General features: G+C 32.9%; 1 protein-coding gene across 1 annotated transcript; it reads right to left on the bottom strand.

Moving 5' to 3' along the window:
• Positions 1-2,692: 2,692 nt before the first annotated feature.
• On the bottom strand, positions 2,693-13,145 carry nAChRa5 (nicotinic acetylcholine receptor subunit alpha 5). The gene is made up of 11 exons (XM_013320634.1): positions 13,086-13,145; positions 10,763-10,902; positions 8,661-8,815; positions 7,622-7,805; positions 6,377-6,593; positions 5,997-6,131; positions 5,160-5,238; positions 4,410-4,506; positions 4,099-4,291; positions 3,672-3,892; positions 2,693-2,880 (listed from the first exon to the last, which is right to left on the bottom strand). The coding sequence occupies exons 1-11, from the start codon at positions 13,141-13,143 to the stop codon at positions 2,749-2,751; spliced, it is 1,611 nt and encodes a 536-aa protein (XP_013176088.1). The 5' UTR covers positions 13,144-13,145; the 3' UTR covers positions 2,693-2,748.
• Between the last annotated feature and the right edge of the window lie 1,468 nt (positions 13,146-14,613).

Below are 14,613 nucleotides of genomic sequence, written 5' to 3'. Positions count from 1 at the left end.
GTTTGTCGTATAATGCAACCACTATAAATATGTTGTAACATTTTATACCAAGATAGCGCTGTGAAAGCAATAAAGAGTTTGAATAACCTTAAATATGTCGTAATGAGAAAATAATGAAAGTTTTACAAAATAGGCAACAATTTTACAATAAAACATTTGACCTACAGTAATAATGCCTTTTAATAACCCTATATTTTATATTGATCATATTTATTAACACTAAACTAAACATTACTTCCTGCACGTAAATAAACGATGCCGATGCGTCCTTGTGCATTCATTTAAAAATTACAAAAACAATCACGCCGGAACCCACAAGTCCACCAGTCTCTCCAACTCCAGTCCACCGACATAATCAAATCTCACATAACCCTATTTCCCCAAATAGGCGGGAGATGTATTTACTAATATTATAAATGCAAATATTGGATGGATGGGTGGATGGATGTTTATTCGAAGGTGTCGTGAGAACGGCTGTATGGATCTCGTTGAAGTTTGGCATAAATGTAGGACATAATCTGGACGAAGACATAGGCTACTAATTAAGTTTTTTTTTTCAAATTCCGCGTGAAGTAAGTCGCGGGTGACAGCTTGTTCAATATAAGCCGTGATACAAAAAAGACACTAGCGAGCACATACGTGGTCAATGCCGCATTTGGAACTCAAGAACTCTTGACGAAAAGCGACGTTGCAATTTTCTTGTTTAAAATGCATGTTTCTTATTTTTAAGTTCAACTTTTACCTTTCTTTGCGCGGTGAAAGCACAAACGAAGTACGAAATGTTACCACAGTTAATTCCATGTAGCAGTTAAATTCACTTGAACCGTAAACGTGTGGAAAGTACATTTTTGTGCTGTGCATAAAGTTAGAACACAATTCACTGTTGGAGTGAAATTGTTTGAAGTGCCTTTGGCAGCGCAGCGACTGAGTTGTTACAGTTCTACACATATTGAAGTGTACGACCACTTTTTAAATGCTCTTTCTTCTTATATTTCTTAAGCAGTTCTATGCCAAAATAAAACAAAAAACATATCTAATATTCTCTTTTTAATGGGGTTATATTATTGTTGCAGACCTCCGTACGAAGCCATTTAAAATATTATTAGTTCAGTCATACTTCATTTCTGACCAATTTATATACATATATGCCAAACAAAATTTTTGATCTACTACTATTAATATCAGGCGAAGTTAATGAAAAACTTAGCTACTTAGTCAACAAGTTTATTCATCTGAAAAAGCAATATAGATTACTCGAAAACTTATTAAAATTGTTATTAGGGTTCCGTTACTCATAGGAAAAAAGGAACCCTTATAGGATCACTTTATTGTCAGTCTGTGTGTTTGTCAAGACCCTTTTTCTCAAAAACGCGTGAAGATATCAGCTGGAATTTATTTATTTCGCACTGTTTGAGTATTTCACGTAAATAATACTAGTACTTATTGCTTAATATCTTTTATTCGCTTTTGTACATGATAATTGATTATTCATCCAACGAGTACATTTAACATCTTTACCTACACACTTTATTAAATTTGGCCACAGTATTGAGCATGCAAGTAAGTTCTACGCAATAAATCAATTCCGTATAACTTAACGATGACTTTAGCTATATGTTTATGACACTTTAAATTTAATTATTTAAAAATGTTTAAAATATTTTTTACACAACATTAAGATTTGACTAATATCAATTAAGTAACAAATAGTAAATAAAATCTCCTTGGCTGAATAAGCGCACGATTAAGCTTTGGTTTCTAAGACAAAAAAACCCTGTATAAAACATTTTTGGCCAATGTTAATAAGAGAGATATGCGATATGTTTTATACAGAGTCTCAGAAACCAACAATAAATTAGAACTTTTCCTGATTAATTTTTAAATAGTCTTTGGTATTCAAAATATGAACCTTAAATAATTTACCAAATACGTTAATTACTTGATATCCTTAATTGACTTTATTTGTCTCAAAAAGTCTATGTGACAGGCGTATTTTCACATTTTATTCTATTATGATAGATATATAATATTTATAATCGGTTCAACGTTTATTATTTCGCAAGAAACGTAGGACAAATGGAAATAATAATTTAACGACATTATTTATATCTCATCACTCAAATTTAAAAATTAAAAACTAAAATTTAGGTTTGAAATTACAGAATAACTTTTGAGTTCAAAAAGGTTTATTTGACTACTAAAAAAATCAGAACTTTCCTTATTCAGATTTTGTCTTCAATCGTTACGTATTCAAATGAAATTTCTCTACCGAACAGGCGTTGAAAATTACATTATTATATATTTAAATTAGATAAAATATTAAAATAAAGTTTCTTTCACAATATTTACAACAAGTATTTTACTTATAACTATGAATAACAACCAAAAATTACAGTTAAGAGTCTGGCTCAAAATGTACACCGACTTGTTTTCAGCGAGCAAAAGCAAATGGCGTCTATCTAACGCCGATTTGCACTGCTAAAACATTGAATATTAACACACAATACATTATCTACCTTACTTTCACTGAAAAATCGAAATAACAGAGTCCATTTCAACAAGATACAGATCGAAAAGAAAACTAACCTAACCTAATCTAACGATAAATAATATATGTATTTAAAACTTATTTTTTATATTATATAACAAATCAAGTTGATATATTTTAATGAGATCGAAGAAAAACCCTGGTTGAAAATAAATTATGTTTTTGTTATTTTCAAAATAATTTAACCACAATACAATAGACTAAGTGGGTGGTTTGAGTGGAGTATTGCCTACGTGTAAATTCTGCAGCTGAGGTAACAAAATGGCCGCCGTCGCTATGGTGGTCACTAACACGAAGACGGCAAGTAAAGCTCGGTCTGCGACTACAGCCACCTGACAAAGTAAAATAATATAATTAAAATAAATCAATTATTAAAATACTAAAAAGTAATACTACAAATAGTAATTTTTTGAAGTAAGAAAACATTACGTTTATAAAACTCCGTGACACATTACATATAAGAAATGCTAACATAGGCGTGATAAAAAACGTTCCACCAGTGGTGGGTGCTGCCTGTCAAAACTTGTAATTAAAATATGTCTGGCTGAATTATTATATATTTTTATTATCTGTCGCCGCGCGAATAGAAGCCACAGAATATTAAATACTCCAGGCACCCAGGTGCTCATTTAGATTCTAAATTTATCCGAAAACAGTTTTTTATACACGAATATGTTTTTACGAGACGTCATATTCTGGTACAAAATTAATCCTTATTTCGTTTTGAGAGAGCGAATCCCACAGTTCGTTGCGGTACTAATCCGGATGAACTTGGATGAATACAGAATATAGTATGTGAGTGAAAAGTTCAACCACGATTCGATAGGAAAGGGCTTTCATCCGATAGCACGGAATGGCAACTGGCGAAACTTCTACTATAGATGATGTTAGTTGAATTTCTTACTTTAAAAATTACTGAGAGTAGTTAACTTTCGTATATTTTTCTAAAAAAATATGAAAAGGTTTTTAGTTTTATTAATCATTCGGAGTTCGATTTTTAATTGTGTACTTAAATATGTAAATTATTCAACTATAGTCAAAAAAGTTGGTTTATTGTTTTATTTATTCGCACCATTAAGTAAAGTATAGGAATACTTGACGATAATAAGTAACTATAATATACCTGTTTCCACTCGAGATTGGCTCGCTCGAGGCGCTCGTTGGCGGCGACGCGCTGCTCGTGACGCGCGGCGGCGTCGCGCAGCGTGCAGCAGCACACGCAACGCGCGCACACACCAGTGCCACCTACCACGCCTCCGTACACATCGCCCCCTAACGGTGGACTTGACGGTGAGTTCACTCCGGGACCCGTACGACCTTTGCAATTGTAATGCTCTTCATCTTCTTATAAAAATAAAAACAACTAAATCAGTCTCTATACTCTTATATTTCATAAGTAAACATAATATTATAGAATAACACTCTGTTTTTTTATTTATATTAGCGAATACACTATTATGATTTATACCTTAATGGAACACCTTATTGTTTCGATAACTCTCCGGTTTGTACCTACCCTCTAAAAAATATTTATTACAAAGAACACATACTTAGATGGTTTACGTTTGGGCGTGGGAAGCGCGGAGAAGCAGGTCCTGGAGGCGCAGGCGAACCTTCGCAGCCGTGGCAGGCATGACAGGCGTGGCAGGTGTCGCAGCGCTCGCAGCGCGCCTCTGACTTGAGCCGCGACCCAGTTCGAGGGTTTACCTGCACGCACGCCACTGACGGGGGACTGTCGCCCTGCTGTCACGAACAAACCACGTAAAAAGTTTCGAATGAAATGAGTCTTAAAGGGAGACGCGACGTGTTGTTTAATATTTGTTTCTATAGCTTCAAAATGTATTTGGTGTGGGCGGGCTACCTTGGCGTCAGTGTCAAAGTTGATGAAGAGCAGGCGCGCGAGACGCTGCAGCACCAGCTCGCGCAGCGCCGCTGGCACCGGCTGCCCTCTCACTCCTCTACGAACAATAACACACCTTCGAGCAATTGTCTCCCAAGCATTACCAAAAGCTCAACATTATGTACTCGTATCAGTCTTAGCAGTGGTAGAGCGCAAATTTATTTTTTGTTATTGTAGATTGGATCTTGTTTCCTCTGTTCTTCAGATTTTGTAAACGTAATTTTTTTGAAAATATGATTATAATTTGAACCAGCACTCAAAGTACGAAATACATTTTTTCTATATCATAAGGTGGCAAACGAGCGAGCAGCCACCTGAAGTCGCTGAAATAGCGAAGTGAAAGTTGCCCGTAGACATACGCAATTGCATACGCGTTGCCTACCTTTAATCGACGGGCATCCTCTATGCACAGAAAGAAAATATTTCCCTTTTAATGCATCCTCTTATCCGGAAAGTCCACTTCCACTTCCCATCCTTTTCTTATAAAAAAGAGGGTGGGGAGGGAAAGAGGACTAAAAGAGGCCTCCGAGATGCACACTCATCAGACGAAACACGGAATTGCTTCCACTTCACGCCTGTCTTCTGTGTGGTCGTGGCTCTGGTGGTATTCCACCAGGTGAGCCGGGCCAATTCGTGCGAAGATTTTAAAGCGAGCTCTACCACTGTTAAAATATAATAATGATGATGAAAACTTATAAAAAGTGGACTCGCCTGTAAGATATGTTAAGTGTTACCACTGAGAGCGATGCTGAGAATGAAACCAAACACGTACTAACGCCATAGTAAAGACCTGCAAGTATTTGAAAACAGTTACAACGATAACAAAAAAGAAAATAACGAAAACACGTACATTTTTATGAATTCTAAAATTAAAAAGTAATTTGAAAAAAGAATTTATTATTGAATGTTAAAACATTGTTCTTTATAAGTTTATACAAAAAGAATATTGTATTTCAATTTCTTTTAAAAGAATTTATTGTGCTTTGTTATAATGAAATAACCTAACAAAACATTCAAGGATAACATTCCTAATTTAGACGCGATAATTACTGTCTAATTAACAGTCTGTACAATGCAATAATTTGCTAAACATCGCACAATTACCGATTACAATCAAATTCCAAATAACAATTGAATGATTAAAGAAAAACTTTTATGCAACTAAACCTAACGTTAATCAGTGTAACCTTTATGTTCCAGTCTTTACTCTTCCATTATCCATGGAACGTTCAGGTTGAATAATTTACCAGCTCTTCTATTTTATCGAAGGTTAAACATAAAGCTAGTGTCCATTTGTTACAGATTGTGCTCAGACTAATGCTTAAATATTTCTCATCCCTTAACATTAATCGATCACGTCTTTACTAATCATGAGAAAAAGATTGAGTAAAAATAAATTGCTATTTAATTTTTTACGATTTTTAATTCTCTATCTTACAATTTGGTAACGGAAAATACGCGCCATCCGTGGAGTTGCGGAAAATGAGCCTATAACTATTTTGGCAATGACGTCATATTTACATTTATCTTTATAATAATAATTCTTACTTATTAGTGGTGTCTTTTCCGTTGGTGGTAACGTATCTCTTATCGTCATTAGGAATACAGTCATTGAAAGCAAAGCACTTATTCCTAAAGTCACTTTCTCTCCTGATTCAGATGGTACATAAAATACCAGAAGAGCTAAAACAAAGAATAAATGTTAAAGAACTAATCAAACGCCACAACTTATGCATACTTAATCCAATTTTATTGAAGTATGTCGCATGAATTCAATTTTCATTGCATAAGTAATTATTAAAAATATGTTTCAAATATTAAGTCACCTATATCTATGAAAAGAAAACTTATAATAATTTGCTATTTACTTATTAATTGTTCTCTTTAAATAATACAAAATATATGAATAATTGAACTGATAAACTTACCAATTCCATTTATAAGGAGACATGGCAATATAAGATTGAATACATAGAACATGGGTCTGCGTCGTAGTTTGATAACATACGTTATATCTGGGTAAGGCTCGACGCAGCACGAATAGTACTGATCGTGTCTGATCGCTTCGAAGCTCACCAAATCAAATTCGCCGTTCGTTTGATAATTCGTTGTGTCGCCTTCGTCAAATTGTTTTATTAAATCCAACTAAAACAATATTCATATATCTCTTACAAAGGCAATAATATCATCATAAAGAAGGCAACTGTGTGTAATAAAAATGTAGAGATTTCAATTTAATGTAGTATCGTAACGATCGGTTTGTTTGTTAAATATTTATACAAAACTCATTATCATTCGAACGAGTTCTATTTGTTTGTGTTTATACTTTTGAAAACTGATTGCTTTATGCTTGCAACATTTATATTAACATCATTGATACATCATCATCAGCTCACTACACGTCCCCACCGAGGGGCTCGGAGCCTACCCTAAGTTAGGGGTGATTAGGCCATAGTCAACCACGCTGGCCCAATGCGAGTTGGTTGACTTAACACATATCTTTAAATTACTTCGCAGGTATGTGCAGGTTGCGTCACGACGTTTTCCTTCACTGTAAGAACGTCCGATAAATGTACATATGTAAATCGCAAATGGAAGAACATATTGATACATGGCGGGATTCAAACCCCGGACCTGCAGATTACAATTCAAGTGCTTTGAACCCTGAGCCACCGACGCTCAATTGACTATTGATACATAAAAAGCTGAAAATGTATATCTATTCAAGTTTTGTAAAGCTCAGTATTAAGCTTATTTTATTCAAAAGTTTTAATACGACTTTAAAGTTTAATATTACTAAAGCTTTTATATGTGTCGTTTATTAAAATACGACGAACATAACTTAACATAGATTATTTAGTACTAAAATGTAGTTATATCTCACAAAATTTTATGTAAAAATTCTAAAAATAAAAACTAAATATTTAGTAACCGTAATAAAATTGACAAGGGTTTGAAAACTAATTTCCATATTAACAAGAGAAATTCGCGGGCAATGCAAGGGAATGCTTTGAGTGGATTTATTATCTAGACACTGACAGCCGTTGCAACATGCTGGAAAACAAAGTGACGGGAGAACCCTTTTTGTTTCGTAAGATTTGCAAACACATTAGTCCATATTGTATGAATATTTTATATATTCTCTATCAGTAAATATAAAAAAAAGTTATTACCTGAAATCCGTCATATGTCCATGAAGCCCATTTCATAGTACACAGCTGGATGTCAAATGGGAACTGCTCTACATTGATGTCACAAACAGACACATAAATGCCGTGACTAAGCCATGTCACCTCACCTGTATGCTTCACTATCACATTAGTGTTAATTACTGCCGATTTGTAGTTGGGGTCAGCACTGTTAACAAAGGTTTTTAGTAAAGCAAATCTTTTATACATTTAATAAAGTTTTGTAATTTTATCTCCATCGGAAAAGCACCTCAATAGAAATAATGTCTATAATGTTAATGGGTACTTTCGTAAATTAATTTTCGGATAATTTTTTCCTTATTTTATTATATTTAACATGGCGTAAAGTGCTTCATTAATAATAAATAGTATTCCGACGCTGTGTATTGAATTACATTGTTTGCGTTTTTTTCAGTCCGAAGTAATATCAATATATTCACAAATTACTAGTTTTTTGCTTTTCCATAATTATTACTAAGTAATTTCAATTGCAAGGGTATACTTGAAGAAAGAACTTTTAAACAATTTTCACTAAATTAGAAAAAACAAAATTATCTTTTACTAAATATATAGTTCATAATCCTTTTATAACTGAAAGTATAATAATAAAATTCTCTTCTTATATTATAACATTTCTGGTATTGCAGAATAATTCAACATGATAAAAACAAAATTATCGTGTGAACATCGTTAGCTTAATATCCCTTAGTGTTTTTAAAACTAAAATAAAATAAATTATATTTACATTCTTACAGTAATTAAATGACTAATTAATTAAACTACCAAAATAATACTATAAACTATATACTAAAACTAAACCAAACTAAAAATAAAACTAAATAATATAAAAAATCGACCCCAAATCGCTGCGGTCGCACGGTAGGGTATAACTTGATTAATACAACCAATTTCCTGGCTAGAATTCTGGCTGCCTTGCCTAACTTTTTTACCTCAAAAGAGACAGAGTTAACTATCGCGATTTTACTCTTGTTCGTCATAAAAGTACCTCAGAAAGCGTACTTACTTATTATATAAAATAATATCCGGTCTCCATACTCTTTCGTAAGGTATTCTTATTACACTGATGCCATCGAAATCGCTGGTGTTCCATCTCAGATGATAATCCGTCCAGATCTGAGTGATCCAGCAATTAGTCGTGAGAAGTTGATCTTTTTCTTCCTGCACAATTGTAAAGGTAAACGAACATTTGTCATTTCTGTCGACTTAGAAATTACCGCAACAACAATCTCATTAATCAATGGACAATGAACTTTTGTTGAAAAAATGAATGGCGACAAGACGAAATGAAAACAGAATTTGTAAAAATTCTTAGAAAACGCGTTAAAAATAATATATTTAAACTGTGAATCTATTATTTTATGACAAAAATAGTGTTATAATATCCTTGGTATTAAATTAACACGGCAATGGGACCTCGTTATCCTACAACTAATCTGAAACCGGAGATTCAGACATCTTTTATCTCGTTACTGGGTCGCTTTGGACATTTATAAACAACATTTGAGTGACATAATCATTATCCTGGGTAACTAATAAGGTAACATTGTACAAAAACATAAAGCCATCACTTCCTTTAGGAAAAACCCACGTGTAGAACAAAAATGTACGTTAGAAAATCTTTGCTTTATATACATATAAATAAAATTGGAATGTCTGTTTGTAATATTGAAATAACCGTTTTTTTGGACATGCAGATAAATATAAATATATATACGGTACATACACCAAAATAACATTATTTTACAATTTGTTTCTGTCTGTCTGTATGTTTGTTCCGGCTAATCTCTGAAATGGCTGGACTGATTTTGACGGGACTTTAATTTGCAGGTAGCTGATGTAATAAGGAGTAACTTAGGATACGTATATTTAAGAAAAAATCTTATATTTAAGAATAATAAGACAAATAAAGACAGTATTTCACGCGGACGAAGTCGTGGGCACAACTAGTGGGAAATAAATATAAAAAACTTAATATATAAGTAATAAGTTACTAGAAGCATAGAAATATAGATCTAAATCCCTAATTGATAATAAGATTAAAATCGGAAAAATAATGAAAAGGGCCGGATGATCACATTTCGCATGAACGCATCCAATCATATCGAAAAATCTATTGTATTTCGTGTGGGATTATTGTTGCCGAAGCTGAAGTAATTATTACATATACATATATCTTAATTTATGTATAATATATCTGTGTATATATAAAAAGAAATTATGATGATCGAATACTAAGAAAAGCAGAAGCAGATAAATTGGATCTTTTTGTATGCAGACGTGTAAATTAAGTCTAATGTTAAACTGCCGGAATACACGTAAATCATGTTGTTATTTTTTCTTTTTCAAAAACTAAGACTGTAAAAAGTTTCATTGCTTTTAAGGATACTCACAGGAAAAATAATTAACCAATTAAAGGATTACATAAATTATTTCTATGTTTTACTAGACTATGTTGATTCTATGGAATAAAATTGATTTCAACATCGATGGTTACCTATTTTATATCAAAATGGAAATTTCAGAATAAACTATCGCTAACTTTGATGTATGAGGAAAATCATGCTTGTTATTTTCTTCCAATAAATTGGCTGCAATGAGGGACCGTAATAAATCAACTATGCAATTGGGCAAATGTTTTCAAATCAATTTTTACTTTGTTATGAAAAATATCTACGAGAAAAATCACTACGATCTTCTATAAACTATTTCATAAGGAATTTACAAAAAAATTACATCCGACTTTTCTTGGCCTAATACGATTGTGCAGAACATTTAGACAAAATAAATCAGTTGACTGTATACTAATTGCTTTATTTCATAAGAGAAATTCTCTCTACAGGTTTGTGATGTTAACGCCTGACATTTGACCTAAGTTCAACCAAAGGTTGGACGGATCGTACGTTAGGCGTCATGAAATACCGCACAGGTGATGTTGATATTTGGTTACAATATTGTTGGAAGTTGCTAGCCGTCTGTTGTTTGTAAATATTGACGAACAAATCACTCACTTTGATTTGACACGTTTCGGACATTCTTAGAAAAGTAAATACTCTTGAAGCAATACTACATATTATATAATATAAAAACACGAATTAAAATACATACCACGTCTATAATATGATGCAGCGATACACCAAATGTAACCAGCAAAGGTTGTGAAGAATTTTCCACTGGTCGAACTGATGCATCGTATTTCTGCATCAGATGTCGAATCAATTTGTACTCTTCGTCACACCCACATGTACCTATGAATAGAAAGTTTTATAAATATGAATGTTTTGATGAAAAGATGAAGAAAGATGATGAAGGCACAAGAACGCATACTGTGTAAGGCAGTGGGGAAGGTGTATGTCCAGCAGTGGGCAGATAAATGCTGATGGTGTGATTGTAAAAGGTTGATAGGTAAAGAATTAAATATGATTCTTGGATACATTTTATAGATAAAAACAGTCTTTCGCATCTGACTTATTATAATATTAATAAAATCATTATTAATTGCTCGACAGGATAAACATGCGATATGTTTTTAATATTTATCAGAAAAATTGACAAATTGTATTACGTCTCTATAAAAGAATAAATTAATAAACTTACTCATCATTTCATATTCCTACGAATATTCATAACAGTACGAGTTCAATATAATTATGCAAATAAATACTTCATTAAATCCTGTAGGTGTTTGTAGAAACGAAATCTTTGTTACAATTGGAAACTTCAAGGTAACGCAAATGTGCCGCTAATTTGATATTAATGTAAAAGGGTCAGCCCTGGATCTCTGTTTTCGACATTAGTATTATACAGTATAAGATTTTCAAAGGCGAAAGATAATTAGTTACAGCAAAAGGATCTAAAAGGTATGTACGCTACCTTTTTATAAAAGGTTATAAAAAGCAATGTATATTATATATACTCCATAAAACTTACTGTTTTCAGTAACATTGGGTAAATATAAGCTAAATTTGGTTCACGAAAGTTTTCTGCGGTATTTTATGATGGAATTCTTATAGTCTTCATTGACCGTGGCATGAAAGGCTTGTTCTAATTTCGATGACAATTTTCTCTCCCCGAGACCGATCCCCTATTATATGAAAAATGTTGAGATAGATGATAAGTTTTTCAAATGATGAGGTTAAATACATTATATTAAGTTTAGGAATAACGTTTATTCATTTAATGTGGCAAGAAAATACACCAGTACGCCTTGTTTCTACTCATATAAAACCTACATATGACTCAAAATTTAAATTTTTTATTTCTAATATTTGTTTCCTCTGAGATTGGGATTCATTAACACTGGTACATAGCTTTTGTAAAGACTATAACATAACAACTTTACCGATACAAATATGAGACACCCTACACAAGTCCATACAACGGCACAGCATAGGATACAAGCGAGACGATTAGATGTCTGATCGGAACCAATATATGCTAGATCTGATATAACCTAACCAAAACTATCCCTAGTACCAGTTATTGTCATTATTTAGTATTCACTTCAGATTTATCGTAACCTAATTGTTTAATTTCACATAGTTTTAGTGAGGTCAGACTTTTAAAACTGAACTGAATTTAAAGTCCACATAAAACACAATTGTAAACATTAAACTTCGAAATGAAGAAGCAATTCGTTATGTCTTTAGCTATGCTCAGAGATGGTTTGAATCCGTTAATAGTGATATTAAAAACTTAATAAACTTGGAAAATTAAAGACAAGTAGACATTCTATCTCTTGTACAACGATTATCACAAAAACATTTGGAAAACAATATTTACTGCAGTTGTACCAACGTAGACAAAATCCGACTATTTAGCATTTTCAAAAAGTTACTACTACTCACAGTTCCATACCTTAGTGTGGTTTAATAGATTAGGACGTTCAAAAGCTTTGAATGGCTTTGTAATATATATTAGCCGCAACACGTGCTTATTTTACAACTTAACTCTAACAATACCTCGTATAAATAAAGTATTAAAACTTAATGTAGGCTAATCTCTCACAAGCGGTATTGTGATGGTCGCAGCGCCGGACAATAAGGTTGCCTATGTACGTAAATATGTATACATAAAGCCCATCTAGCATATACCTGGTTTTTATAGTAGTGTAGTATTGGAATGCTTGGCACGATATAAAACGCAATCTGGACTTCTCTGCATACTCGTACTAGGCCCAAAGGCATTGTGTTGTAGCTATGTAGTTAATGAAAATTGATTCCTACACGTCACGTAAGCACAAGATTTGAATTAAATAAAGGGGACATCTAAGGCTCGTCTAATTGAAAGTTCTCTGATTTTTGTTCGTCATAAAATTAAAAAAAATGTTTACATCACATTTAGCATAGGGTTTATTTCCTATGAAAAGGTTGCTGGCGTGACGTGCAATATTAAAGGATAATTTTTTTAAACAATTTGTAATTGTGCTTACCTTTCAAATAAAATGATAAAACTATCCAAATGCAACGCCGAAACATAACTGATAACATTTCAATCACTTCACGCAACTTTTATCTAATTTAATTAATAAACTATCAGAATTAAAACAATTTTGAGAATTTCCAATTGACATGTTAACTTTTCATAGTTACAGCCATATTTTTAATAATCATAATTTTACCACTAACTTCAAACTAAGTCACACCAACTTTTATTACACGTAGCAAATAACAGAAAAAATTTCGATGAGGCAGCAAGGAAAAAGATTTACACAATAAAGTTTTTATAACGACCGTAAAATGTGATTAACGACGGGAGTGATATTCGGGAGCAGACAGCCGTGCGGCGGCCGCGGCGGCTGGCGCACTGATGAAATGACGGATCTCCCAACTCCTAACCAAGTTCGCCTGTCGTCGCAGCGCGCCTCTCACGTCTATGACGACCTAGTACTCATCAACAAAACTTGCTATGTAAGTAAAAAAAATCTTTTTATAATTTATGTCAGAGATAACAAAGTTTCTAATTTGATACAGACTTTTGCAAATGCAATTTCATAATTTTTCAACGAATTTTGTCGCGTGAAATTCAGGCTTTTTTATATCGAATTCCAACATTTACCTATAAAATTAACAACTTCCGAATTTGATTTTAGAAAAGCTGTATGTAATGAAATACATATATAACAATTCTAAATTCTAATGCAATAGTAGAGGAGGCGAAGCGTGCATAAAACCTGACTAATTAGGTAGAAAACAGTGGTAGTTAATATTTCGTTCTTGATATTTCCCTTACAATTAGTACCTTACTTCCAAAGCTATAAAATTTTATACATCCTGAGCGATCACTAAAACACTAAGGAGTCCTTTTCTCGAAGCGTTTAAGAGTTTCATTTGTACCATGATCAGCACGTTGTGGGGTCGGAAATGAGCGGCATTTCCCTGAGGGACGCTGACTTGCCCTTTCGCAAATTAGATCCCATACATTTACAAATAGGGGTTTGATGCACGGAGAATAAAATTCGACTTATGTTTAAGCAATCACCAGATATAACAAAATATGCATCCAAAAATTCGTTTATGTCTGTCTGTGTGCAAACCCGCGTTTGTCCAAAACGGTTGGTCAGATTTTGATTAGATTTTAAGGATTTTAAGCGAACATTTTAAGGCAAACGTGGTGATAAATTTGGGTTCTAATAACACAAAGATGTTTAATATTTGTTTGTCGTTCCCCAATTTTAGGCATTGAATACATCTTGAAGACTAGATATGATTTTAATAAGTAGAAAAATTGTAATATATGGTATCATATTTTTGGTACAGTCTTTTTGTGCTCATTCTTTTTTTTTGGAAAAAGAAGATTAGTGTTTTAATTTTTATTTATTTCTAAAATGAGATCGTATAAATTATAAAACTTGCTACCTTTTTCCGTTCATTTTGTACTAATAGTTCAATTTCAAAGGCTCGTTTAGAGATAACACTCATCCATGTCATCCAGATAAATTGCCTAACCACGGTACGTAA

This window comes from Papilio xuthus, unplaced genomic scaffold (genome assembly GCF_000836235.2).
Source record: "Papilio xuthus unplaced genomic scaffold, Pxut_1.1 DF825946.1, whole genome shotgun sequence".
In the NCBI taxonomy this organism is placed as follows: domain Eukaryota; kingdom Metazoa; phylum Arthropoda; class Insecta; order Lepidoptera; family Papilionidae; genus Papilio; species Papilio xuthus.
The sequence above is the reverse complement of the archived record's forward strand: the minus strand, read 5'-3'. Positions and strand labels throughout refer to the sequence as shown.

What these genes read in the sequence shown, in the direction of transcription:
- nAChRa5 (XM_013320634.1), bottom strand. Translation starts at nt 13,143, where the DNA reads ATGTTATCAGTTATGTTTCGGCGTTGCATTTGGATAGTTTTATCATTT. An exon ending in TTTATCATTTTATTTGAAAG is followed by an intron (nt 10,903 to 13,085) that starts GTAAGCACAATT and finishes TTCTATTCATAG; the next exon opens with GTACATGTGGGTGTGACGAA. An exon ending in ACTTTGACACTGACGCCAAG is followed by an intron (nt 4,292 to 4,409) that starts GTAGCCCGCCCA and finishes TGTTCGTGACAG; the next exon opens with CAGGGCGACAGTCCCCCGTC.